The sequence below is a fragment of the Oryctolagus cuniculus genome, chromosome 3, assembly GCF_051225735.1.
Source record: "Oryctolagus cuniculus isolate XC-2025 breed Fujian yellow rabbit chromosome 3, ASM5122573v1, whole genome shotgun sequence".
NCBI classification, from domain to species: Eukaryota; Metazoa; Chordata; class Mammalia; order Lagomorpha; family Leporidae; genus Oryctolagus; species Oryctolagus cuniculus.
In genome coordinates this window covers 29,172,297-29,199,568 of record NC_142869.1, presented here as the reverse complement: position 1 = coordinate 29,199,568, position 27,272 = coordinate 29,172,297, and the positions used below count along the sequence as shown (strand labels likewise).

The 27,272-nt window shown below is 37.6% G+C and overlaps 1 protein-coding gene across 2 annotated transcripts in view; it reads left to right on the top strand.

Annotated features, from left to right (window-relative positions):
* Window positions 1–26,306, top strand: part of CPS1 (carbamoyl-phosphate synthase 1) — a 149,897-nt gene extending 123,591 nt beyond the window's left edge. For both annotated transcript variants that reach the window (XM_089329898.1, XM_002712455.6), the window contains 9 exons: window positions 2,887–2,994; window positions 5,038–5,127; window positions 6,463–6,633; window positions 9,034–9,108; window positions 12,303–12,401; window positions 21,709–21,768; window positions 22,479–22,591; window positions 24,435–24,564; window positions 25,250–26,306. In XM_089329898.1, the coding sequence (XP_089186024.1) occupies window positions 2,887–2,994; window positions 5,038–5,127; window positions 6,463–6,633; window positions 9,034–9,108; window positions 12,303–12,401; window positions 21,709–21,768; window positions 22,479–22,591; window positions 24,435–24,564; window positions 25,250–25,345 (942 nt within the window). In that variant the 3' untranslated portion in view covers window positions 25,346–26,306. The remainder of the gene's footprint in view (window positions 1–2,886; window positions 2,995–5,037; window positions 5,128–6,462; window positions 6,634–9,033; window positions 9,109–12,302; window positions 12,402–21,708; window positions 21,769–22,478; window positions 22,592–24,434; window positions 24,565–25,249) is intronic.
* Window positions 26,307–27,272: the final 966 nt, after the last annotated feature.

The following is a 27,272-nucleotide window of genomic DNA, read 5'->3' as shown; positions in this document are numbered from 1 at the left end:
TATCTTGAAATACAGGAAGTTATGTTTTAGGAGCCCATGCCATTTTATTTGCTTTAAGCAAAAATTAAAAATTAGCATTTATCTTCTATATTGCAATACCCCAAAACACTACGGTAGATGTTAAATCTTTTTCATTTTTATTTTTCCAGAGTAACAATTCAGCATAGATTTTTTTCTCTTTTTAGGTAGTAATAGTGTTTACTTACCATAAAATCATATAATCTTGAGTATGAAAGTCTTTCAGAAAATTTATTCCAGCCTCCAACCCCTAAGGACAGGGATTTTTCTTTATAGTATACCTTTATAGTATAGCCATCTGTTGGATTTTCTACAGAATACAATATTTAATATTGTAGTTTTTTTCTTTTTTGTCTTGGACAACTTAGGTATTCTTTATATTTTTTTTGAAAAATTATTTATTTACTTGAGAGGCAGAGTTACAGACAGAGAGAGGGAGAGAGAGGAAGAGACAGAGAGGCAAATCTTCCATCCACTGGTTCACTCCCCGAAAGGCCACAATGGCAGGAGCTGGGCAGATCCAAAGCCAGGAGGCAGGAGCTTCTTCCTGGTCTCCCAAGTGGGTACAGAGGCCCAAGCACTTGGGCCATCTTCTATTGCTTTCTCAGGCCATGAGCAGGAGCAGGATAGGAAGTGGAGCAGCCAGGATTCAAACTGGCACCCATATGGGATGCCAGTATCTCAGGTGGATGCTTAACCTACTACGTCACAGCACCAGTCCCGGTATTCTCTATCCAGAACCAAGCATCTCTTCCGTGGGAATCTCAGCTCTGACCTCTAAAGTTTCAGAAAATAAATGTAGTCTTTCCCTTTAAAAAATAATTTAAGTGTTTAAAAATTGTGATATAAAGCAAGAAGAATGTGATTATACTTATATGGGAATGGGGAATATGACTAGTTTCATACCTTTAAAAATAATTTTAAAAGTTATTTATTAGAGAGCTTTTTTCCTCTGATTCATTCCTCAAATGCCACAATGGCCTGGGCCAGGAGCCAAAACTGTGAGCCAAGAACTCAATCCAGATCTCTCATGGGTGGCTGGAACCCAATCATTTGAACATCAGAGACTCTAGAGTCTGCACTAGCAGGAAGCTGGAGTCAGGAACCAGAACTGAGTATGGAACCCAAGTATTCCAATATGGGAGTTGCTTTCTTAACTGCTAGAGATTCATGTCTTTTTTTAAGATTTATTTTATTTATTTGAAAGACAGCATTACAAAGAGAGAAGTAGAGACAGAGAGAAGGTTCTCCATCCGCTGGTTCACTCTCCAGTTGGCTGCAACAGCCAGAGCTGTGCCGATCCAAAGCCAGGAGCCAGGAGCTTCCTCCAGGTTTCCCACATGGGTGTAGGGGCCCAAGGACTTGGGCCATCTTGTACAGCAGAGAGCTGGATCAGAAGAGGAGCAGCTGGGACTAGAACCAGTGCCCATATGGGATGCTGGCGCTTCAGGCCAGGGCTTTATCCCGCTGCGCCACAGCGCCGCCCCCTAGATTCGTGTCTTAACTGCTAGACTTAACCCCTGTCTTAACTGCTAGACTCAAAGCCTATCCTATCATTTGCATGTTTTAAATTACTGTGCTGTAAAGAATGCTGGTCAGTTGGCCTCTTCTGTCTCTGGAATGGCAGTTTATGAACTTGTCCAAGATGTCTCTCACATATTGACCATGGCACATTAGACTCTCCTCCCCTCTTTGGAAATCTGCCAGGTTATTCATGTAATTTTTAAATTGTCATTCTCAGAAATAGGTGCAGTATTTCAAATATATTGTGATTGTGTCAGAACTTAGTAGGACCATTTTGCCCCTTTTGTAGACACCATACCAAAAAATAATCGAGCTCTTATTATGTAACAAGTATCAAACCAGATACTTTATTTGTATTCTCTTTTATCATTGCATTCTATGACACAGGTGGCACAGTTGATCCCATTTTATTAGAAACCAAGACTAAGCAAGTTAATCACCTTGTCCAGGTCACAGAACTCAGAAGTGACAACAGAAAGATGGAGACTTAAATATCACTCAGTATTAAGTAATTTAAAAATTTGATGTGTAAATCTGCTATGCAATTTATCTAAGTCTTTTACAACTTCCCAAGTATTTTTCCCCACTCTCAGTCTCATTGTCTCACAAAGACACACATTTTATTAACATGTGGGAGCCTTCAAAAAATTAATGAAAAATGTATATCTTGAAAAACTATGCATTGATTTCAAAACTTTTGAAAAATAAATATCTTTTATTCCATTTTCCATGAACATGAACTTCCAAAACTACACAGTGATTGAGACCATTGATTGGAATCTAAGAGATAAGTTTTCAAAATCCTAAGTCAGTCACAAAGTAGGTACTTGAACTTGGGTTATTTATTCCTACTTTTCCTAAAGAGGTTAAGAATATTTTCCTTTCTCTATCTGTCTCTCACTCAAACTTCAATTTACAGGATCTGTTGATCAGATTCTCACAGGTAATCTTTGTACTCATGCCCTTTACCTAATGTGATGGTCATTTTTCCCATCTTTTGTAGTGTGTGAAAAAATATAAAGTTATCTGAAGTGCCTTCCAAATTCCTATCCATTCTAATAAGATAATATGAGTTGGTTTGGTTTCCTAATTTTTCCTGTTATTTCTACCCCTGCCAACCAGGTTTAAGAGAGCATTAAGCTCTCACCTGCCCCTGGAGGCATCTGCAATTGTCCAGGGAGGCCTGGAAGTCTGTGTGCAGCTGTTTCTATTGCTCTCATCTGAAACACAGCAAAGGAATTGGTCAATGCTTCAGGCATCTGTTAGAATCAAAGGGATGGGTAAAAGAGTAGCTTCATTCAAGTAGATGCCTGACAACTCCTTCTACAATCTTCTATTGAGCAGGTCATCTCCCATGCCATCTCCGAACACGTGGAAGATGCAGGCGTCCACTCAGGTGATGCTACCCTGATGCTGCCGACACAAACCATCAGCCAAGGAGCTATTGAAAAGGTCATCATTTATAAATGAAAGTGGAAGGGAAACAGCAAAATAGTTTTTTTTTTTTAAAGAAAAGAAAAAACTAGGTTGCAATGTAAGACATGCCCCAGGCTAAATTTAATGATGTGGGGGGACTTCCACGCTCTGAGTCAGCTGAGTGTTTTAAAGATAGCAGTCTCCTTACCTACTCTCTAGAGTTCTCTTTGGTTGTATGCTATCTAGGACAGTGGTTCTCAAACTTCAGTCTGCATGAAAACTACCCAGGGAGCCTCTCAAAATACAGATTGCTGGGTTACACCCCCGTATCTACCCTCCAGTTTCTGATTCCATAGTTCTGAGTAGGACTCTAGAATTTGTATTTATTAAAGTAATTTATTTGAAAGTCAGGGTTGCAGTGAAAGAGATAGAGAGAGAGAAAGTGAGAAAGAGAGAGAGAAAGAAACAGAAAGAGAGAGAAACAAAGGTCTTCCATCCACTGGTTCACTCCTCAGATGGATGCAACAGCCAGGGCTGGACTCGGCTGAAGCCAGGAGCTTCTTCTGGGTATCCCACATGAATGCAGGGACCCAAGCACCCAGAACATACTCCGCTGCTTTCTCAGGCCACTAGCAGGCAGCTGGATTGAAAATGGAGCAACTGCAAAACAAATCAGCACCCTATGGGATGCCATTGTCACGGCTTTACCAGCTAGGCCACAATGCCGCCCCATAGATTCGTACTTTTAACAAATTCCTAGCTTTTGCTGCTGATCTAGGGACCACATTTAGAGGATTATCACAGCAGGTGAGTCTGCATTCAAGAACCATTTTCAGGTAAGCAGCATGGAAACCAGTGCTTCTCAGGAGTGATGAAACAGCTGTGTAGCAGTCACTTGAGACCTTTCTTGAACCTATGCTTTCACTCTGCACTTACCCTCGTCTCAAACCAACACTTTTTGAAATGTCTTCTTCAACCTCTCTTTGAGAGCCACTCCTTAAAATAACGTGCCATAAAATTTGACTTTGCCTCAGTACTCAATACGCAGAGTAAGGTGTCCATCAGAGCCTTTAATTTTAAATAATCTTTGAGAATGTTCTAGTAATCTTCAGGTTTGTGAAACCAAACCAGGTTTTTACAGAAAGCATTTGCAAAGATCCTGTCATTGGATTCCATGCAGGCATGTCTTTCTGGTTGTACACTGGACTGCATTCAGGTCTTGCTTTGTTCCCAAAGGTAGAGGGAACAGGATTTTGTAATACCAGCAGCATAAAAGAAGAAAGATCCCGGATTTCAAATGTCTAGTATTTCAATTTCTCATGTCAGGAGACATGACCTCAAGAACTCAGATTTTTCCAAATCTCTCAGAACTCAGTGTCCTACAGACTCTACTTTGTTTTATACTCAATTAAGCTGCTGAACAACTCTTGTAAGTGTAATGTGTGAGGACCTCTTGCTTCTTGTAATCAGTGCCCCCTCTTGGCATAAAAACCTCCTGGCTTTGGTTGGATACAGGAATTCCTATATGTGGCATGCAGACATTCAGGACCTCTCTGCAGGGAAACGCCATTTCCTTCTGACCATAATAGCAACCCTTGTAGAGTTTAGGGCAACAGAAAAGCGACATAAAGGAAATCTCCCTGGTCTCTTTGCAGTAGCATGTAATTTCAGGGTCTGCACCTCTCAGCAGGTAGGTCATTAGATTGATATAGAGTTTGGATGGCGGTTTCTGGTGCTGTGGCAACTAGACAGAAAGGATTCTATTTTGTCCTCGCAAAAAACACGGGTACATAATTGTAGGTAGGTGTGGGCATTTGGCAGAGAGATAATCTTATGAAATTATTTGTTCTTTCTCCTGTTATCTTGCTGTGATTATTTTCAGTACATGTTATTATTCTGTTACTAGAAGCCTTATGGTGCTTCCTGCTATTATTCTTATTCTTATCCTTATTTTTATTCTTATTAATGTATGTGTAGTTTTATGTAAAGAGAAATGAAAGCAATCTAAATGTAAGGGGCTGTACCTTTCTGTTTGTTTTTTATGCTCTTCAGCTCTATGTTATTGTCCTTTTGCTGTAGGTGAAGGATGCTACCCGCAAGATCGCAAAAGCTTTTGCCATTTCTGGTCCATTCAATGTCCAGTTCCTTGTCAAAGGAAACGATGTCTTGGTAAGAAATGCCAAGGTGCTTGAGAGGACATTGCCACTGTGTTAGGGTATTTTGGTTTGTGTTTCTCTTATAATCTTCTTTGTGAACACCAGCCACAGAACAACTGGGACCCCTGCAGTGGTTCATGTCTGAATGCGTGATGTTGTACAGCATATAAAGCCTGCCTTGTTGAAAGGCACAGCCTCTTAGTGTCACTAATATGTCAGTCACAGCTTTATAAAGCACTCTGATCCACTGGAATGAAGATCGCTGTATGCCATTCACAGTATACTCTAGACGGATCATGCATGTCTTCAACTAAATTCAATGTGTTGTGTCGTCATAAATTCTATGTACCAAAGTTCTGCTTTACCCCCAACCCTGAGAAGAAAGCTGTTTTGGATACCATCTGCAAGAAAAAAAAAATATTTAATTTAAATCAGTAAGATTAGTCTTAATTAATTTAGTCCATTTAACCAATTAGCAACCAATAGTTATGTACCACTTTCAATGCAGTCATATGGTGGCTATGGAGACATATAAAGCACAGTCTGTACTCTGAAAGACCTTTTAATTGAGTGAGGAATAAGAGGAAGAGAAATTTGTAGATAAATATAAGGTATAGTACCTGCTAGATAGGTTGTACAAATGAAATGCTATAGGAGTTATAGAATAAAGAGATTATATTTCCTAATGTGTGCATTCATTTATGTGAATACTTTTTGCAATATCATGTGCCTGGTCTGTAGTGGATCATTAAAGACTTCAAAGAAAATTTGTATGGTAATCTAGACTTTATAGAATTTCTAGGCTTTGACAATTTGAAGAAAGTATTGACAATATAATATACAGAATATTATATTCTAAGTGAGGAACAGCACATTTTAGGAGATGGTGAGATCATTTTTCTAGATAAATAATGGAAAATAAAATTGGAATGTAAGAATGGGGCCAGGAAAGTGACAAGCGAGAACATGTGTTGCGAGAAAGACAAGGAAGAAACGTGTGTTGAGGCAAGAGGATAGAGAACCTACAGGGACTAGACTTAGCTTGATCCCAATGGAAATCCAAGGAAGGCTCTTCAGTAGGAGTGTTATCTGAGCTGTACATTATGCTAAATCTGTTGGCTGTATGTAGGAAGGAGATTAGGGAAAAGGGATGGATCAAAGTCAGTGTTCAAAGATACTGACTTAAAGCCAACCATTTAGAAAAAGTCCAAGCAGTGCAGAGACAAGTGGGATAGCAAAAGCAAGAACTGGTCACCAGTTAATAATAGCCAGTATCCAATGGCAAAGAGACTATTAACATTATTGTTATTGGCTCTCATTATTCTTCTTTTGAATTTTATCTTGTTAGGTGATTGAGTGCAACCTGAGAGCTTCTCGATCCTTCCCCTTTGTTTCCAAGACTCTTGGGGTAGACTTCATTGATGTGGCCACTAAAGTGATGATTGGAGAAAACATTGATGAGAAATATCTTCCAACACTGGAGAATCCCATAATTCCCGCTGACTATGTCGCAATTAAGGTAACATTTTCAAAAATCTGTAAATCATTTTATAAAGGCCAGTGAAATTAAAGGCACAAATTTGATCAAAAATCTTATGTGACTTCTAACTAAAGTGCTAAATTGAGAACTTATATTTCCTTTCAAAATAATACGATGAAATTATCCTTGGGAAACTATAGGAAAACTATGCACATTTCAAAAAATTTAAAAAATCACTTAGAATTGCATGGCTTCAAAACCAATTAAAAAAAGATTTATAAGCAATGGTTGTAAAACTGACACATGATGGTGCTAATTTAGTTGGTAAACAGAAATTCTGGAATATTTTGTTAGGATAAGGCTCGAATTGTGCCAAGTCTTCACAAATATGTAACTCTTGTAAAAGTTGCTGTAATGAGGGTTTGGTAAAATTCCTACCATCTTGGCTGCCTTTGTTTAGCTTATAGTTTCTTCGGTGACACCATTTTTCTATGTGAAAAATGGAGATAGAAGTTTCTTTGTATAGTGGTGCTTTAAGAGATTATCAGTTTGATGACACATTTATCAAATGTAAAGTGACCAGGAAAATGTAAAGATAGTTCACTGATTTCATGTATATATGTATATACAATTAATATTTTAATTAGATTATATATGTTAAATTATATATGTGTGTGTGTGTGTATGTGTGCTTTTTGAAGCTGCTTTTATCTGATTCGCTTGTGCATGGTGAACTTTAACCTCTAATTACTCCACTGGAAAGGCACTGGGATAATGAGATATTATATAGATATATTTGATTTTCTTAGATGAAGCATCCAGTGAAATTGATTTATATTGTGTGATATATTTAGGGAACATATTTCTAATGCCTTCAAAAAGTTCCTGATTCTATGTTTAAGTGACCTCAGCCATAATTGTGCTATCGCTAACTTCTTACTTTCATAGTGGATGTTTTTCCTTGAAGCTGTGAATGAAAAAGGTTATCAATCTTCCTTAAGTTGATAATTTAGGATGCCATAGGTTACAGCACATTGAGATAGAATGTCATGTTTTATGATATGGCTAGGGTGGTATTTTATTCCTAGAGACTATGACACAAACATAAATTGTTAATGCTCTTAATAGGGATATGTAGTATTTTTTGTTTCTTTGAGACCAATAGGTAGTAGACACTGAAAAATAATTGTCTAATGAAGATTTTAGATATGAACTTTAAATTCATCTTTCTTTATTCATAGACAGAAGGATATACACTTCTTAATTTTTCTTCTAAATTGGTATGAAAAAGAGTAATTCGAATCTTTTATGGAAAATAGAATTAAAAGATAGCTTGTTTTGGTGCAAAAAAATTGAAATCTATGCTTAGCTCTGAATAACATGCATTTTCTATTAGCTTTTTAGAGGCACCTCATATGCATTGATTTCAAAAATTTCTTGCACCAAAACAAACTTATCTTTTGAATCTGTTTTCCACAATCTTGATGTACCTTCATACTGACATAATATACCACTGAAAGTGATAGTGATGGGTGGACATACATTTTTTGAAATGCCCTCCATCTTCCAACTTACTTCTTTCCTAGTTATCATTGTATATAAATCTTGAATTTTTAAGGTTATCTTTTTATTATCAATAGCCCTAGTGAAGCAATGGGTATCAACAGATGCAGGGATAGGGAATCTGGAGGCAAGAATATATAATACCTTGACTGAGATGACTCAGTGAAATGAACTTAAGCTAGAATGCCCATGACAACTCTGAGGATTGCCAGAATCAATACAAGAATAGTCTAGACCAGATAAACGGACATATGCAAGAAATAAGAACTTGGTTCTTTGTGAATTGCACTGATAAAATAAATGTAAAAGAGTCACTCCCATGCTTTAGTTCATAGGAAAGCTCTGGGAAAAAGTGTCTCAAACAGAGTGTTTTTCAAAGCTTTAAGAGGTGTCAACAGCAGTTTAATGTCTCAGAAGTCAGCTTACAGACAGCCGTTTCTGGCAAGGTGACTTGTTGCAAGTTCAAATAATCATAATGAAAAGAGGAATGTTCCAAAATACTATCAAAGAAAAAAAATGCGTTTGAACTCTGTATTTGGGGAGTCCAATGCCCAATAGACTTTGTTTGAAATCATTCCAATAAGAATATGTGTAGGGCAGATTAGAAATACTAGTCTAGACTGGTCACAGGGGCCCTATTTACAGAAATAATTTGTGATTATTTAACCCAAGATTTTGGCCAAGAGCTCAGGAATTTCTTGGAACACTATTTTAAAGCTATTTTTCAAATCAAATGCTTGGACCAAAGAGATTTCTTACGTGTCTAACATAGCCTAAATGGATCTTGTGAGAGATGATTCACTAAGGATATTTTTCTTATTTTTTGCCTTTTATACGTTTCTCTCTTGTATTTTTTCTTCCTGTTATTTTTGACAGGCTCCAATGTTTTCCTGGCCCCGGCTGAGGGATGCTGACCCCATTCTGAGATGTGAGATGGCTTCCACTGGAGAGGTAAGTGGGTTAATAATCCATGAATATTTTCATTAAATCTACTTTGAAATCTTTGGTTTTATGATCTTAGTAAAGTAAGTAGACTAGTAAGTAGTAAGGGAACACAAAATTCTATCAGTTAAATCTCAAAGGTCTTAAGAATTTTAAGGCGAAGAAAAAAATCTAAATTTTCATTTATATTTTAACATGGGAATATAATTCATGTATTCCTTTCAAATAAATCCCTAAACATCTACATAAATCTCTTCTTGTCTTTCTTTTTACTTTAAGGTCTTCAAGTCTGTAATAGCACCTCATTCCTCCACCTTGTTACCATGGAAATTAGATCTTTGAATTTTTATTAGCAATGTGTTGAATGGCTGCATTAGAAAAATCATAGGTGTAAATATTGTGGAACCTTCAGATAGAGGCAGGATCACGTAAAGCAATCTTAAACCTCTTGAGGATTATCTAAAAACTATAATGGAACTGGCCACTGGATGTCCCTGTTCACTTGTATTGGTACTGTATCAGCTGAAGGTTTCTTTAAGAATGTGAAATGTGTTTCTGTAGAAAGCTGTCAGATTCTAGAAAGTTCTCTACATGTCAAAGTCAGGACGTTTTATGAATCACCTAGCCCTTGACAGACATGTGCAACCTTCAGATTCTCATCAGTGCACATTGGAGTGGCAACATCAGACCAGGCAGTGTCATGGTTTCCTCTTGGTACTAAGGAAAACCTGAAAGGGGAAAATATTTAATTGCAACAAATACATGATATTTTATATGGTTGCCTGGTTACAAGCAAGATCTGTGATGAGAAGCCAAGCCTGACAAAATGCAGGCAGTGAAGAACAAATCCTGTTTGTATTTGGACTCTTAGGAAGGGGGGCTCTTAGCACTTTTGTTGCTTCTTTTAAATTAATAGGCAAGAAAACCCAACTTTAAAATGAGTATACAACATTTCATTTCCAGGCACTATAAAGTGGCTTTCTTTAGGTTCTTCTTGAACCCATGGTTACTAGTAGCTGGCTGTGTTTTCAGTTGGCCTGGAGTTCAGAATGAGGAGGAAAATATTTCCCCTGATGCCATCTGTTTTCTCTTGTGTGGCAAATTTGTCTTCAGTGCTTACATCCCTTCTACCTCAATAATCCATTACTGGAGTTGTTGAAATATGAAAATATGAAAAATTAGAAATTTAGCTTTCATTTTTTTGTATCTACTTTAAAGTATTAAAGAGGTACTTCTTTTGTTAGATTTATATTCAAGTGTGATGATATAAGGTGTGTTTCATACCTGAAATCAGAATAAGAATTCTCAATTGTGCATCAAAGATACATTTTAAGTCTCAAAGGGGCTTGTGGTAGGATAGCTGAAATCTCTAGCCCCTGATCCTAGTAAGAAACATTTTCTTAGAGGTAAAGTAGGGCTGATAGTCCTAATCTTTAGTGGAAGAGTTGACTACGTTCCATTATTCAGTACAAAATTGCTGAAATCTCTTTTAATGTCACACACTTAGGTTAGGATTGCTCAATTCCTCTCAGTAGACATTGAGACCCATTAAGTTGGTTAATTAACCCATTAACGGGTTAATATTACTTATTAGGTATCCAGAACTTGACTGGTTAAAATTCTCATTGTGGGTTAAAAAGCAGCATGCATCTGTGCTCAACTGAAGGTTGTAGTCCTGAGGAGTTTTCTTGCACTGTAAGGGAGTCATTTGCTTAAAGGACGAATTTAAGCCATGAATGTTGTTTACTATTATGGTGGATCTATAGTTGTTCCAATTGATGATTTGCATTGCAGAGCTGATTCTCATCATGTTCAGATGTGGCCATTGTTCAATAGCTATGGTAGCAACTTCACTTATAGTTTATATTGTATCACAACAATGCTAGATGAAGCCACTATGTTCTCTTACATTGTATGTTAGTTTGGAACTGTTAGTTTGGAATTGGTTTAGAATTGTGTTGTTATATATGGCTGTGGTATTTAGGACTAGTAGTGGGGTATTTTGGTTCATTTTAAGAAAATAATCATAAAAGATTACAGGTTCCTTTGAGATTTTCATGAAATTATTTTATTTTTTAGAAGGCTATAAAACTGTATAAAATGATGCCTAACCAATTGATCAGCAGCTAGTCATTTCTGCTACTGACCTATGAATTAATGTACAGCTGCATACTGTATATGACATATAGTGTTATTTAAGCCTTTTATTTATTTATTTCAACTTGTATTTAATAAATATAAAAGTCTTATTTCAACTTGTATTTAATAAATATAAATTTCCGAAGTACAACTTTTGGATTATAGCTGCTTTTTGCCCCATAACCTCCCTCCCACCTGCAACCATCCCGTCTCCCACTCCCTCTCCCATCACATACTTCATCCAGATTCATTTTCAATATCTTTATATACAGAAGATCAATTTAGTATATACTAAGTAAAGATTTCAACAGTTTGCACCCACACAGACACACAAAGTATAGAGTACTGTTTGAGTAGTAGTTTTACCGTTAATTTTCATAGTACAACACATTAAGGACAGAGATCCTACATGGGAGTTAAGTGCACAGTGAATCCCGTTGTTGATTTAATAATTGACACTCTTACCTATGATGTCAGTAATCACCTGAGGCTCTTGTCATGAGCTGCCAAGGCTATGGAAGCCTCTTGGGTTCACAAACTCTAATCTTATTTAGACAAGGCCATAATCAAAGTGGAAGTTCTCTCCTCCCTTCAGAGAAAGGTACCTCCTTTGATGGCCGGTTCTTTCTGCTGGGATTTCACTCACAGAGATTTTTTTTTTTTTTGTCACAGTGTCTTGGCTTTCCATGCCTGAGAAACTCTTATAAACATGAGTCTTATTAACACTTGGAAACTTACCACATTATGGACCAGAAGCTGTGATTTGTAACAAATAACTCACAGCAGAATCCATTTTGTTGCTCCACTGAGTATTGTTGGTTAGAGAAAGAATTGCTTATTCATTCATTATGCTTAATTAAAAACATAAGATACATCAACCCTGGCCAGCCTTTTAATCCCTGGATTCAGATTGCAAGGTCTTTGAGCAATGTCAATAAAATGTAGAGAAGCAGTCTATGAGTAAAGTACTTTTCATTTATATTTTTGTTTGTGTTGTGACTGGGTTAGAGTGGTTGACTATTATCTGTTTCCTCTATTTTATTTTGTCTTTAAATTCCACATAGGTGGCTTGCTTTGGTGAAGGTATTCACACAGCCTTCCTAAAGGCAATGCTTTCCACCGGATTTAAGATACCCCAGAAAGGCATCCTGATTGGAATCCAGGTAGGTGGGTGTGTCTGTGTGCCTATGATCACATGCTATGAGTGCCTGGGAAAACAGAAGTTTGTTATGCTTAAAAGACAGGAGATTTGTATCACAGTCCACTAAGGGGAATAGTGACTTATAGTAAGAATGGATATTTGATTCCTGTTTGTTCCCAAAGTTTTGCTTTCTGCTATTGCAGCAACCAGTAAAATATAAAATAAAATACAGAAAGAACAATAGGTAGTGAGGGAGTATTTGTTCTGAAAGGGATAGGGATTCAGGGTACCTTAAAAAAAGAATCTTTCCTATTCCTTTATTTTGTGTTTTTATATGTTATGCTATGGATATTCTCTTTCTCTCTCTCTCTCTCTCTCTCTCTCTCTCTCTCTCTCACACACACACACTCTCACTCTCTCTCTCTGTCTCCAACTTAACCATGTCCACAATATCTAATATCCATCAGCCATCCCATAATTCTAGCAATCTGCTGGATACCTCCCTCTAGATGTCTAGAATCCAACATTTCTCAAACTGAAGTCATAACTGTCTTCTCCTGGCCACTGCTTCTTCCTCCCTCCTTCCCTCCATTGAGTCCTTCAGAATGACTACTAAACATCAAGGTTTTAAAGTTGATGAAGACAGAGACAAAGGACCTGAATGGGCATTTTTCAAAAAACGGAATTCAAATGGCCAACACACATGAAAACATGCTCAGCAGCACTAGTCATCAGGGAAATGCAAATCAGAACCACCATGAGGTCTCACCCCTCACAAGTTAGATTGGCTATCATACAGAAATCAGCAAACAAAAAGTGCTGGCGAGGATATGGGGACAAAGGTACTCTAACCCATTGTTGGTGGTTGCAGTCAGTCATTGTGGAAGACAGTATAGAGATACCTCAAAAGTCTGAATGTAGACCTATCAGAAGATCCAGCCATGCCGGCTCCTGGGGATTTATGCAAATGAAATGAAATCAGCATATCAAGGAGTTATCTGTATCCCCATGTTTATTGCAGCTCAATTCAAAATTATTAAGATATGGGATCAACCCATATGCCCATCAGCTCAAGACTGGATAAAGAAATTGTGCTATTATATATATATATGTGTGTGTGTGTGTGTGTGTGTAAAGGAATACTATTCATCCATAAAAAATGAAATCTTGCCTTCTGCAACAAAATGGATGCAACTGGAAATGATTGTGCTTAGTGAAATAAGCCAGTCCAAAAAAAAATCATATGTTTTGCCTTGATCTGTGATAACTAATAGAGTACCTACAATTTAATGTATATGAGTGAAATTGACATTTTGAGATTCAATAATTATTTAGCCCCTGTCTTAACTGTTTAGGAATAGTGGGTTTTTATTTTTTATTATTATTTGTTGAATATGCTACTTAGTGTAGGGTTAATCTTATTGTTACAAAGTAAACTGAAAGTATGTCATTGTAAAAATTAAAAGAAGCAATAAAGAAGAAAGGAGGAGGGAGGGTAGTATCATGAGTAGGAGGGAGGGTACGGTGGGAAGTACTTCCATGCTCCTAAACCAATATATATGAAATACATGAAATTTTTCCCCTTAAAACTGTCAGGAAAAGAGAATACAGAAGCATTATTTTAGAACTTTTCTCACCCTGACATTTCAGAGTGGAAGTTCTTGATAGGCAGTGAATTTGTGGACCTAAGAAAGTCAGATATTATGACAACTTTTTAGAATGTTATTATTTGATAAACTTTCTAGGAGAAAACAGAGAAAGATATTGATAAATAAACAGCTTATACAATGAAAAGAGCATTATTGGCTTATTATTAAAAGGAAAATGTAATACTGGAGTAAAATGGCAGACTGGAAACTTCTATTAGCCCTTGGAGTGAGTTTTGCAAGAATTTACACACGTTCTGTTCTGTTTATAAGTTCCCTGAAAAAGGGCTAGATGCTTCCCCACTGGTCATTCACTTTCATTTGATAATAGGAATTCTGGGGCCCTATAAGAACTATGGATAGTATTATATCACACCTCTGCTGTGCTTTTAATAAACGCACACCCTGTATGCTTACATAAAGATCAATAAAAATATAATTAGTACAGTTCCAGGTATTCTCAAGCTAGTGGGTGATTATTGTAGATACTATCTCTGTAGGGTGTCTTAATACAAGCAAGACAGATACTGGAGACTGTATGAGTACTAGCATTGGAGAAGTTTCTGCGAGCAGCCTCTTGGGATTTTGCTTCATAAAAGTGCTAGAAGGTCAGTGGTGAATAGCCAGAACAGAGACTAACAAGATGACTTGTAATCGTGAAGCTTAATGGCAGTTTAGAGACAAATCACTCCATATGAGAGACTCATCACATTATAAGTGGGTATTAAGTATTATTAAGTCCCAAGTTTGAAACTATGTGCCCAACTTCCAGTTGTGCTTAAAGTTTAATGTGAGACCTGGGGGCATTGAGAGGAGACCATGCCCTTAGTCCTCCTCTTCACAACTAATCATAATAGTGCTAACATTTCAAATACCAGATTGGGAAGGCAGTGATGTATAAAATTGTGCTTTGTTTGGTTCTAGTGCTGCAGGGAAATGTGAGGCAAAAATTAATTTGATCCCTGTGAAGTATTTGTGTGATTTTGGCATCAGTGAACAGAATTTTGCTTTGTAGGAAGAAAGGGTTTTATAGGGAAAAAGAGTTTTCTTAAAGCAAAAAGGATCTGGCTCTTGAAGTTTTACTTCTGAATGCATTCTTATTTTTTTTAAGAAGTCAGTGTTCCAGCAGCTTCATAAGTTGTTGCAAAGAACCACTCACTCTGTACATGAGTGCACAATGTTGAAAATTAAAAATGTATATATTTGAATGACAAGGTCAAAAACTACTTTAAAAATATTTAATAACATCATACTCGACAAAATGCTTATAGCTGTGGCAAAATTAAGGAGCAAGACTCCAAGCCTTTAGGAATAAATAACAATCAGTTTTCAGGCCTATTTTAGACAGGAGGCAAGGGAAACATGCCATCCTTGACAGTTAATGCAGAACTTTTCCATCATTATATAAAAGATGTTCATTCATAGAGATTTTAAAAATGCTTAAATAAATTGAACTGAAATTAAAGCAGAATATACTAACTAGAGAGGTAATTGCTGTAAAATTCACTGGATATCTTCATAGTTAAATAAATCCAAATCTAATCTCAAGTTTTTACAAAGCTTGATAGCATCTGCTGATTAAGTGGTTAGGATTTTATCCTTCAGGATAACATTGTACTTCTATAAAAGCATTTTATTTAACATAATTCTCCTTGGTCAGAAGAACTCACAAACTTGTTCAAGTATGTAAAGCTACAACTAGAAAGGACATAACATAGTATGGCAATCTATGGGTGTATTTCAAGATATTCATGGAAAAATGAAATTCAAAGATAAGCTTATATTGGTGCAAACATTTTTCAAATCAATGCATAGTTTTCCATAATACACATGTTCTGCAAACCTTATGAAGACCTCTCATAAATAGAGATTAGTGCTAGAAATACAGTGGAAGGCATCTAGTTGAGGGTCAATTATGTGATGAAGTTCTGAGAGGAAGTCCTCACTGTATTTTTGATTTCTTAGAGTAGTAATCTATTTATTATGAGGCTATGTGAAAGTCACTGACAGAATGACATTGACAATTAGTACTATTTCAGTTAATTTGCTTTTCTTATTCATGTATGAATGAGGACAGAGATCAATATCTATCCCATTTCTTTGAGTTAAAGGTCTTTTTAAAAAAATTTTAAGACTTATTTATTCATTTGAAAGTCAAGAGTTACAGAGAGGCAGAAGCAGAGGTGGAGAGAGAAAGATCTTCCACGCACTGGTTCACTCCCCAAATGGCTACAACAGCTGGAGCTAAGCAAATCCAAAACCAGGAGCCAGGAGCTTCCATGTAGGTACAGAGACCCAAGTACTTGGGCCATCCTCTGCTGCTTTCTCAGGTGCATTAGCAGGGAGCTGGATCCAAAGTGGAACAGCTAGGACTTGAATCAGGGCCCATACGGGATGCTGGCACTCAGGCGGCAGCTTTATGTGCTATGCCACCATGCTGACCTCACGGTCTTGTTGTTTCTACACTTTCTGACCCTGAACCAGTGTCTGTTAGGAACTGGAGGATTTGATGTGGATACCTTAACTCATTAATTTTGCACAACAGGTTGCAAGAGAAAACTGAAGAAATATGGAGTAATAGGAAAAGAGACTCAGTCAGGCAATATTTGTAATTATTTTTAGAAGCTTAATAAACATTTAAAAAAGTCTTTTACTACTAATAAATGCCAACCAGTTATCAAAATTTAGTAAGCATACTGTGTTTATGCACCAAATTAGTATTTCTCTCTCTTCCTCATCCTAATCATCTTTACATTCAGGCTTTTTTTTTTTTTTTAATGTCCCTCCACCCCTGCCATGTTAAATCCCAAGGGTTAAATTACCTGGGTAATTTGAAAAAATGCATAACATCAATATTAGCTAGGACTTAGGAGACAAAAGGATGGAGGTTTAGATTTTGTCCCAGGATCCTTGTCAACTTAATATGTCTTGTGTTTCTACCAAGAGGCTTTCTGCATATCGAGGCATTTCTATTGTTAATAAGGGCACAAAGCAGGTTTATGTGGCAACACAATCATCCTTGATTTCCTTGCAGTGGTTCCAGCTACCTTTGATTCCATAACAACATATTTTTAGCTGCTATGTGTAGGCAATCTGCCCTGTTTTGAAGTTTTCTGGAACATCGCTAACAATAACGGATTTGCTCTAGAGTAGATCAAGAGCACTCACTGCCTTTTGCCATCTGATTGGGCTATTCAGTGATGCTTGTGGAGTGGCAAGCACCCACCTGACATCTGCGTTTTCAGCCTTGCTCAGAAACACACAGCAAGCATTTTATTTGAAAAGACAACTCCAAGTGACATGAATAACCTTTTGTCTTCAATATGGAATCATTAGGGACAACCATAGAGTTGTCAATCCAGACGTCCCTGTAGATTCCACAGGCATCACAGAGCATTAACTTGGCTTTCTTTTCTGTAGCCAGAACTTGGATTAATGTGAAAAATAATCATTGGAGGAGATATATATATATATTTCATTTTAAACGATTTCCTTCCTTATAAACATTTCTACAAGAATAAATCAGCTTGTACTTTTCACCTTTAGTAACAAATGGTTTCTTATACAGGTATTTTCAATCAGCTTTTAAATCTGAGGCTACTCAGATGCAAGCTGACAGCTGTAATTTCTTTTTGTAGAGAGGCTGTTTTATGTGTCACAAGTGTTCAATACATGTTTGATAGGAGTTTATAATGTGCTTATGGAAGCCAACACCCCAGACCAGAAGGCAGACTAGTTCCCTGGCTGGGAACTGCCAATACTGTCATGTCAGATATTTATCTTTTCCACTTGGGGGACAGCATGAAACAGCTCCATAATGAGGTTCTGCCTGTTATCTACAGGTCTTGGAGGACTTGCTGACTTATTTTACTTTAAAACAATGAAGAAAAAAATATTAAATTCTAGTACTCCTCCCTCAACATTTTTCATTGTGACTTTAGCCAAAGTTAATGCGTTTTGACCTTGAATTACAATGAGTGAAGGATCCATTTGTTACCCTCTATGTCCTCCTATTCTTAATTTTAAGTGTGCATCAGAAGCACCTGTAGGGTTTATGAAGCTATAGATTTCTTGGATCCCCTCCTGCAGTTACTAATTCTTGATCTGGGGTGGGGCCCACATTTTCATATTTTAAACAAATTCACAGGTGACACTGACACTGTTGGCCTGGGGACCACAGTCTGAGAAACACTATGCTTTTTTTTTTTTGACAGACGAAGTTAGACAGTGAAGAGAGAGAGACAGAGAGAAAGGTCTTCCTTTTTCCGTTGGTTCACCCTAGCAATGGCCACTACGGCCGGCGCGTTGCGGTCGGCGCACCGCGCCGATCCGAAGCCAGGAGCCAGGTGCCTCCTCCTGGTCTCTCTTGTGGGTGCAGGGGCCCAAGGACTTGGGCCATCCTCCACTGCACTCCCTGGCCACAGCAGAGAGCTGGACTGGAAGAAGAGCAACCTGGACAGAATCCGGCGCCCCAACCGGGACTAGAACCCGGGGTGCCGGTGCCGCAGGTGGAGGATTAGCCTAGTGAGCCAAGGCACCGGCTACAGTATACTTCTGAAATGACATTTTAGAAACTAGCATAAAAGTCTTGGTGCTACTTATTGTAATCACATATTAGTGACTTCTTTTTCCTTTTTAAATAATTATTCATCCATTTGAAAGAGTTACACAGGAAGAGGGAGGGAGGGAGGTAATAAGGGAGAGAGAGAGAAAGAGAGAGACAGAGAGAGAGAAAATCTTCCATCTGCTGATTCACTCTGGAGGTGGTGGCTGCAATGGCCAGGTCTGGGCCAGGCTGTATCCAGGAGCCAGCAGCCAGGAATGAGGAGTCAGGAGCTTCATCTGAGTCTGCCATATGAGTGGCAGGGCCCCAAACACTTGGGTCATCCTCTACTGTTTTTCTGAGGACACCAGCTGAGAGCTGGATCAGAAATCGAGCCACCTGAACACGAACAGGCACTCATATGGGATGCCAGCATCACAGTGGCAGCTTTACCCACTAGGACACAATGCTGGCCCCTCAGTGACTTTTTATATTTAAGAGATTGAGAATAGATAGTTCAATGCATTATCAATCTATCAATCATATGTAAATCAGTCAATCAGTCAATAAATATTTGTTGGGAACCTTTGTTAAGTCTTATGTGATACAGCATTTATTAAAGTCTGTTCTGTGTTTAGCAAAATGTCATAATGTAACATTCCTAAATAGTGGGACTTAACAGACTAATTAATTTTGCATACTTCATGTATATTGAAGAATTCAAATATGCAATCTAATTCAGTCCCATGCTTTCCAAAAAGGATGCAAACTTGAACATATGATTGTTCTATTCTGCATAACCTATTCTTAAAGAGACTACCACATACCACATTAAATTGTCGGAATATCATTGTTATTTTCTTGTATTTGTACTTTTTTATATTTATGTCTGGCTACGAGCTTCTTTCATCCAAACTCATTTCTTCTTGTTGATCCTAAGTAGAAATGGAAAGCTACTATCCTGGGCATGGTTACAATTCATGTTCTAGCAGACGGTTGTGAATAACCTCTGAGCCTGCCTTAGCTGAGATTCATCCAGTTGCATTTATCTTTTCTATTTGCCAATAGTTTCCTCTCATAAAACTGCAGTTCTGGGATTCAGAGGGCAGAATCTGAAAGAATTTTATATTTGAACATAGTCTTTGGGGCCTTTTCCTGGGATTTAGATCTGTTCTCAGAGAGCCTCTACAAGTCAATATTAGGAGGTTTTCTGCACTGAACATTATCAAAATTGTGCAAGGAGTTTGACATGTTTTGTTATCACAATTCTTAGTTTCTGACTCTGAAATAGGATAATACTCATGATTTGTTTCTACCATCACTAACATGTTTGTAAGCAGATTGCAATATATTTGTTTAAGTAGTCAACTTATGTCATCTATTTAAAAATGTTTACAAAACTAATGAGCAAAAATGCTCCCATTTAAAGAAGAATGGATATGCTTTTGTTTTCATGTGATTTTAAATATTTAATTTAGCTCAATTACATCCTCATATTAATAAAATCAAGGTCAGCATTTGATATTTGTTTTCTTTCAATAACCACGGTCTTGTAAATACTAGATCTTGGTTACAAGAGGTAGAATAGGGGCTGGGAATCTCTGTAGGCAAGTGGAAGGGTCTAGAGAAGCTAGGACCTGTATGCTAGGCAGGTCTAGCTGGGGTGCTAAGGACACAGCAATGAGCTATACCAAAATATCGAGGGATGGCTGTTAAACATATCGCAAGTTAAAATTGCCACTCTGGACACCTGCATCTATCTTGGAGTGTCTGGATTCTAGTCTTGCCTCTGTTTCTGATCCAGCTTCCTGCTAATGCACACCCTGGGAGGCAGCAGATAATGACTCACATGTGTGAGTCCCTGCCACCCAAGTGGGAAATATGGATGGGGTTCCTAGTTCATAGCTGTGTCCTTGCCTGGTCTGGCTGTTTGAGGATGGGCCTCTCTCTCTCTCACTTCCTTTCTATTTCTGTCTTACTCTTTCACTCTACTTTTCAAAGAAGTAAAATTAAGTGAAGAAACATGAAAAAAAAAAAACAAGAGAAAACATCTAAGCAGTAAATCTGCATTTAGGGAAATCTGCACAGAAGTAAAATGCATATATATAGAAGGGAAAGTTGGTTTGGGCTGCATTGGTAACAGTGGGATTTTCTGGGATCAAGTCTCACCTCTGTAGGACTCTTGCCTCCTAGGTTTAGAAACAAAGATGCTGGGGTAGAAGTTAGTTTTTGAGAGGCTGAAAATAATAATTATGTGATAGTTAGCATTTATGAGAACCATTCATGGGCCAGTCGCTGCTAAGTTATAGTGCTAGCACTTTAGTAGTGTTTACTTATAATTAGCTGTTGACCGTTCCCAGCGCTCCTATACCAGACACCGTTACTATCCCCATGTGACAGATGAGGGAACTCCATTGCAGGTTATGTTACTACTGGCAATACAGGTTGGCAAATTGTGGAGAACACTATTGTCATCTCTGATTTAGAAGTGACCTAAAGGCTTTGACTTTTTTCAGCACACACTGCTAATGGTCAGTAAATCCGGGATTTCTAATGCAATTTAGTTACTCCATTTCATTCTTTAATCACAGACATTATTGTCTCAGAGTAAATTCAAAAGATTGAGTTACAGCAGGAACCCATGCATGTGTTCCTAGGACATAGTGGAGTTATTGTAGGGGCAGTGCAAAGGTGGAACTCAGCAGTTAGGGCCAGGTGAAGAGGCCAGTCAGTCAGTAAGATTGACATGGTGGGGAATTCCTAATCTAGGTGTCTTATAAATTCTCCCTGGTCAGGAAAAGAATCCATACAGAACTGAAGTAGATTTAGACCTACAGAGACTAAGTAGACTAAACAGAGAGAGAGAGAGAGAGAGAGAGAGAGAGAGAGAGAAGAGAGAGAGAGAGAATGGAGATTTGGGGCTACAGTAAAAAAGGAAAGAGCATGACAATGTGGAAGGACTTTCATTTATACTAGAAAATAATTGAGAAGTCATACTCACTATAGGAGGATAAAGGGATAAGGCTGCTCAGTAAATATAAGACACCCAGCAACAATGGTATAAGGGAATACCATATAGCATAAGATTGAATAAGGAGCATTGTGTATCCAAAAAGTGATTTTTGTTAAATTCCTTTCAGCAATCATTCCGTCCAAGATTCCTTGGTGTGGCTGAACAATTACACAATGAAGGCTTCAAGGTATGTTATGTTAATTTTTAAGTGGTTTTTTTGGTCAGCATTGAAATCTTTCCACAAAACAAAATATTTCAGACATTTAGGAAAGGAAATAGCTCAAGATATGTCCTTTCATCCTGAAAGGTTTAATTAACTTTGTAATTTCAAAACTCGTATAGACTAAAATAATTAGAATGTCTAGTTTTAAGTTTTAACATTACCACAAAGTGAATAGAAGTTGTCAGTTAAAAACTTAGAAAGTTTAACTTATGTATAATTGGGATAAATCTTCAATGCATTTCCATATATTTTCTCTTTCTCCTTTCCTGTTTCTATGTAAAGTTACATGTATAGGCAAACCTTTGTAGTGAATTCCTGCATGCAATGTCTGGTTTAGCAAACTTGTTGCCAAGATACAGCATGGGTCTATCATGGGGCTTTTTTGACCTGGTAACAGTGAATTCTCAGCTACGAATAATTTTGTATTTTTCCTTTACAAAAGCAGTTATAATTGAGGTGGTTAAATTTTTCCTCAATGCAAATATTTAAAAATATTTAAATAATCCTTGTCTCCAGAAAGTTAGTCCCTGTGTATCCACAGCACCATCTTACTGCTCATGTTCAGTGATTTCTTCTGCTTTATGTTTCAAATGGCATGTGACCCCAGCAAGCTTTCTTGATTCTTGGAAGCCTTCCCAGTGACCCAATAACTGGTCTTTCCATTTTCGATGCAGCTCTTTGCCACTGAAGCCACATCGGACTGGCTCAACGCCAACAATGTTCCTGCCACCCCTGTGGCATGGCCGTCTCAGGAAGGACAGAATCCCAGCCTCTCTTCCATCAGAAAGTAAGGACTGGACAGACTGTTCTCTGAGTTAGTCAAATAGAGGATTAATTTGTACAACTAGTAGGATATGGCTATTTCCCATAATCAAATGCAGGTATTTTCAAAGTCCTCTTAGCTAATTTAAAAGTGAATAAGTTGTTGGAAGATAGTAATGTTTTACTCTTGTGAGATTTACTTTATTACTATAGAACACACACTGTCACATATGTTCATGGTGATAGGTAACGTCTTTCAAAACACTTTTTTTTTAAAAGATTAATTTATTTGAAGGCAGAGTTACAGAGAGGTAGAGGGAGGGAGGGAGAGAGAGAAAGAAAGAGAGAGAGAGGGAGAGGGAGAGAGAAAGTCTTCCATCCTCTGGTTCATTCCCCAGATGGATGAAAGGGCTAGAGCTACGCCAATCCAAAGCCAGGAGCCAGGAGCTTCTTCCGGGTCTCCCACATGGGTGCAGGAACCCAAGCATTTGGGCCATCTTCTACTGCTTTCCCAGGCCACAGCAGAGTGCTAGATCAGAAGCAGAGCAGCCAGGACCCAAACCAGTGCCCATATGGGATGCCAACATTGCAGGAAGCAGCTTTACCTACTAAGCCATAGTGTGGCCCCTCAAAAACACTTCTTAGTAAAGATGCTTTGCCCTGTTGGATATAAAAAGGCATGAAGAATGTAATGCAGCTTTTTATCTTTCATAGCAAATTTGTACTGTGTATGAGGGCACTTTAAAAAGTTCATGGAAATGGAATTTAAAGTGATTTATTTTGGTGCAAACATATTTTAAATCCATATACCTTTTTTATAATACACATTTCCCACAAACTTTTTGATGACTACACACATACACTACATATACACACACTCAGATGGTATAAGATTGATTAGCTACATTACACTGAGGTTGTATATCAGAGGATCAATTTATTGAGCAATTACTACATGCAAGAAACTGTGGCGAGCAGTGTGATAACCTTGTCCACTGGATTACTTACATGGCTCTTTCTTGATCTGGTTTTTATGCCTCAGACAATATCACCATTAAATTTTGTAAGATATAATCTTTTAGCACATTGTGTGAACATTCAGGAAAACTGTTGCATCAACATTTAAGAAGTGAGACATAAGTGCATAGGGAAGCCTTTTCAGTTGTTCCAGGATAAAACAGCTTACTCAATGACTACATCAAACCAAAATCTGTGCCATATACTATTTGTTAGGGTTCATAAGAAGTCAACCTATAAATCATTATCAAATTAGCACTAGAAAGGCATTGTGTTCAGACCTTAGAGGGCTTCCAGGAATCCTATAAGTGCCTTGCTTGTGGCTTTGTAAAACAGTAATTAGCACTACTTCATGCTTTTGACATTTAAATGTCTCATAGTGTTTTTAGGAACCCAGCAACAGAATGTCAAATGACTTGATTCAAAATCAGGTGGTGGCATTTTTATCTCATCTGCTGAGAGGCACGGGAAGCCAGGATGCCTGAAGTAAAGTTAGTGTGGGGGTGGGAGTGTGGAAGTGGAAGCAACTTCAGCACTGGAGTGACCACCTCTTTGTAAAACATTGTCAATTCTTACTAAGGAGCAATAGTATTTTGAAGATAAAATAACTCTGCATTCCATTGATTAGACTTTCATAGAATTCTTTCAAATACACAATGAAAAATTATAATTCCCCGGTGAGTGCAATTTGAATTACTTAGGCATAGAGGAAAGCAGGTGGTAGTCATCACAGGCAACAACACTGACTTGAGTGGCTAAGGCAGTGATTTATGTTAGAATTCTGAAAACTCATCATAAAATACACATTGTCACCTGCAAATTTTTTTTGTTTATTTTGTGTATTCTTTCAGATTGATCAAAGATGGCAGCATCGACCTGGTGATTAACCTCCCCAATAACAACACTAAGTTTGTCCATGATAATTATGTTATTCGGAGAACAGCTGTTGACAGTGGAATTGCTCTCCTCACTAATTTTCAGGTATTTTCTTCACCTTATATATAGACTGCATGTGTGGTTTATTTCTGTGTTTTCCTTACTCATTAACATGCAAGATATCCAGGACTTTTTCTGACAGACTCCAAAATAATGGTGTGAACATGGTTGGTCATGGCTTAAATGGGACAGTTGTTATCAAGTGCTGAAAGTAATCAAAAACCTGTATAGCCATGATTGTCTCATTTTCCATACACTTATATGTTGTATAAGACAACACAGTGTGGCATGGACTAAAAATAAAATCTTTTATTTCATTGTCTTTCAATGAAAGTCACTACATAAAACCAGCAGCTTAATGAAAATTGATGTGATAAAAGCACTTGTCCAACTCACAGGAAATGATTGCATGAAACATGCGTGGTTTCATTTGTGTGTGACCCACCAAATTTATCATAGGGAAATCCAATGCTTTGAAACCCATTAGATTTCTGCCCATCATGTTTTTGTTTCCTGAGTCAATTTTAATCCCTAAGGTTGGGGGCAGATATGCTTGTTCATGGTGAGGTCTCAGATATAAGAGATAGTTCCCATTAAATAAAAAAAATTGTATGCCTTTCATCCCCTGGCCCTTTGAAAATTGGGAGCAGACACATGACTTTTCACTACTGACTCATTAGACACTTTCATCTCATGTGGCTTGCTAACATTCTTACCATTATATTTTCAGGTGACCAAACTTTTTGCTGAAGCTGTGCAGAAATCTCGCAATGTGGACTCCAAGAGTCTTTTCCACTACAGGCAGTATGCTGGAAAAGCAGCATAGAGAAGAAGACATTCACGACCCACTCTTCAATCAACCTGAGCCACTTTTCTATAGGAACTGATTCCCAGCTTTGTTTCCCAGAGATGCATATTGAAACCAAACTTTATTTCAGTTCACTCTGTTATGTCTTAATATCATACATCTTTCACAATTAAATTGTTGTAACTTTTTTTCCCCAAAATGTACTTAGAGTTCTTCCTAAGTTTGTTCTTTATGATATTTCATCCATTTACTAATTCCTTATTTTTGGTGGGCTCAGCTTCCCTATGTGTTTATTTGAAGCCAGCAAGCATTTTATGGTGCTGATTAAAGATGATCAAGGTAGAAAAGTTGCTGCTGTGTTTTTTACATTCTCTTCATACTTTAAATATATTGTCATTATTTTTAAATAGGATCTGCCACACACAAGACACATTGCTAGAGCAGAATAGTATAAAAATTTGGTAAAATAACATACAAATTTAATTTATGAACCCCTTCATCATATTTGTGTATTTCCTTTTTGGATAATTATTCTCACCTGCCTGGCTAATCCATACATTTTATTATCTTTTTCCATGATACTGAATCTGATCAGTGACAGAGTTCTTTAATAGGTTTGTAGTTTTGAAGTATATCAGCAGATGGTAGAAAACACTGAGGTGGCTTTGTTCTTGGTTTTTACATTGAATTTTAATTCAGGCCAAATGAAATCTTCCGATTTGTGCCATTTCATCCTCTCCCCAATTTTTGGAATAACTTAGAAGTTGTGTTCCTTCCATACAAATGATGGATTGTTGACCTACACAGTCACCCTCTGCACCATGATTTCCATACATTTTAAACTCAAGGGCATCATTCATTCTACATTCAAGAAAAGTTCTCCCTCAAATGGCAGCCTTGGTTGCTTTTAAATGTTCTGTGTTATTACAGGTGCTGTAATTGTGAACTTTTAAATAAAACACTATGGAGAGAAAATGCAGTTATAGTCTTGCATTCATTCATTTATTTGTTTTATGTGTGTCTACGGAAGTTGGTTTAATTCCATGATAAAACAGAGTTTGGGGCCAGGATTGCATTGCTGACTTATTTTGTCATTACATACCCCTAAAGGATATGTACGAGTTAATGTTAAAACCAATGAAGTTTTGATAGCTATATTTTTCATTTTTATAAAATCCATTCCTTGATTATAAGTCATTGTAAAATGTATTATGTAGTTATATACCCCTTTGTTTTTTTTTTTTTTTTATTTTTTTGACAGGCAGAATTAGACAGTGAGAGAGAGAGAGACAGAGAAAAAGGTCTTCCTTCCGTTGGTTCGCCCCCAAAATGGCTGCTACAGCTGACGTTGCACTGATCCAAAGCCAGGAGCCAGGTGCCTCCTCCTGGTCTCCCATGTGGGTGCAGGGGCAAGCACTTGGGCCATCCTCCACTGCCTTCCCAGGCCACAGCAGAGAGCTGGACTGGAAGAGGAGCAACTGGGACAGAACCCGGCAACCCGACCAGGACTAGAACCCAGGGTGCCGGTGCCACAGGTGGAGGATTAGCCTAGTGAGCCACAGCGCTGGCCCATGAAAGTTTTTAAAATTTGTTTTCTCCTTTCTTCATCATGTTGAGACTTTCATTACCTCTTCCCTGAACTCTTCTAATCCAGGATTAATCATTCATTCACCTAAAAATATTTAATAAGTTTCTGCAATCTTTGTGCAGGATGTATCATGGTCTCTGCTCCTCCTAGTATCTTGGCACTTTCCTGTGACAATACTTCTTCTCAGAAGTACCAACATCGCCATCACCACCATCACCATCACCATCACCACAATAATAATTAACATTGTGTACCACTTGTTATTTTTTTCAGTCAGTTCTGAATATTTTACATGAATTAGCTCATTTAATCCCCAGAATACCCTTATTAATAGGGGCTGCTATCTCCATATTATAA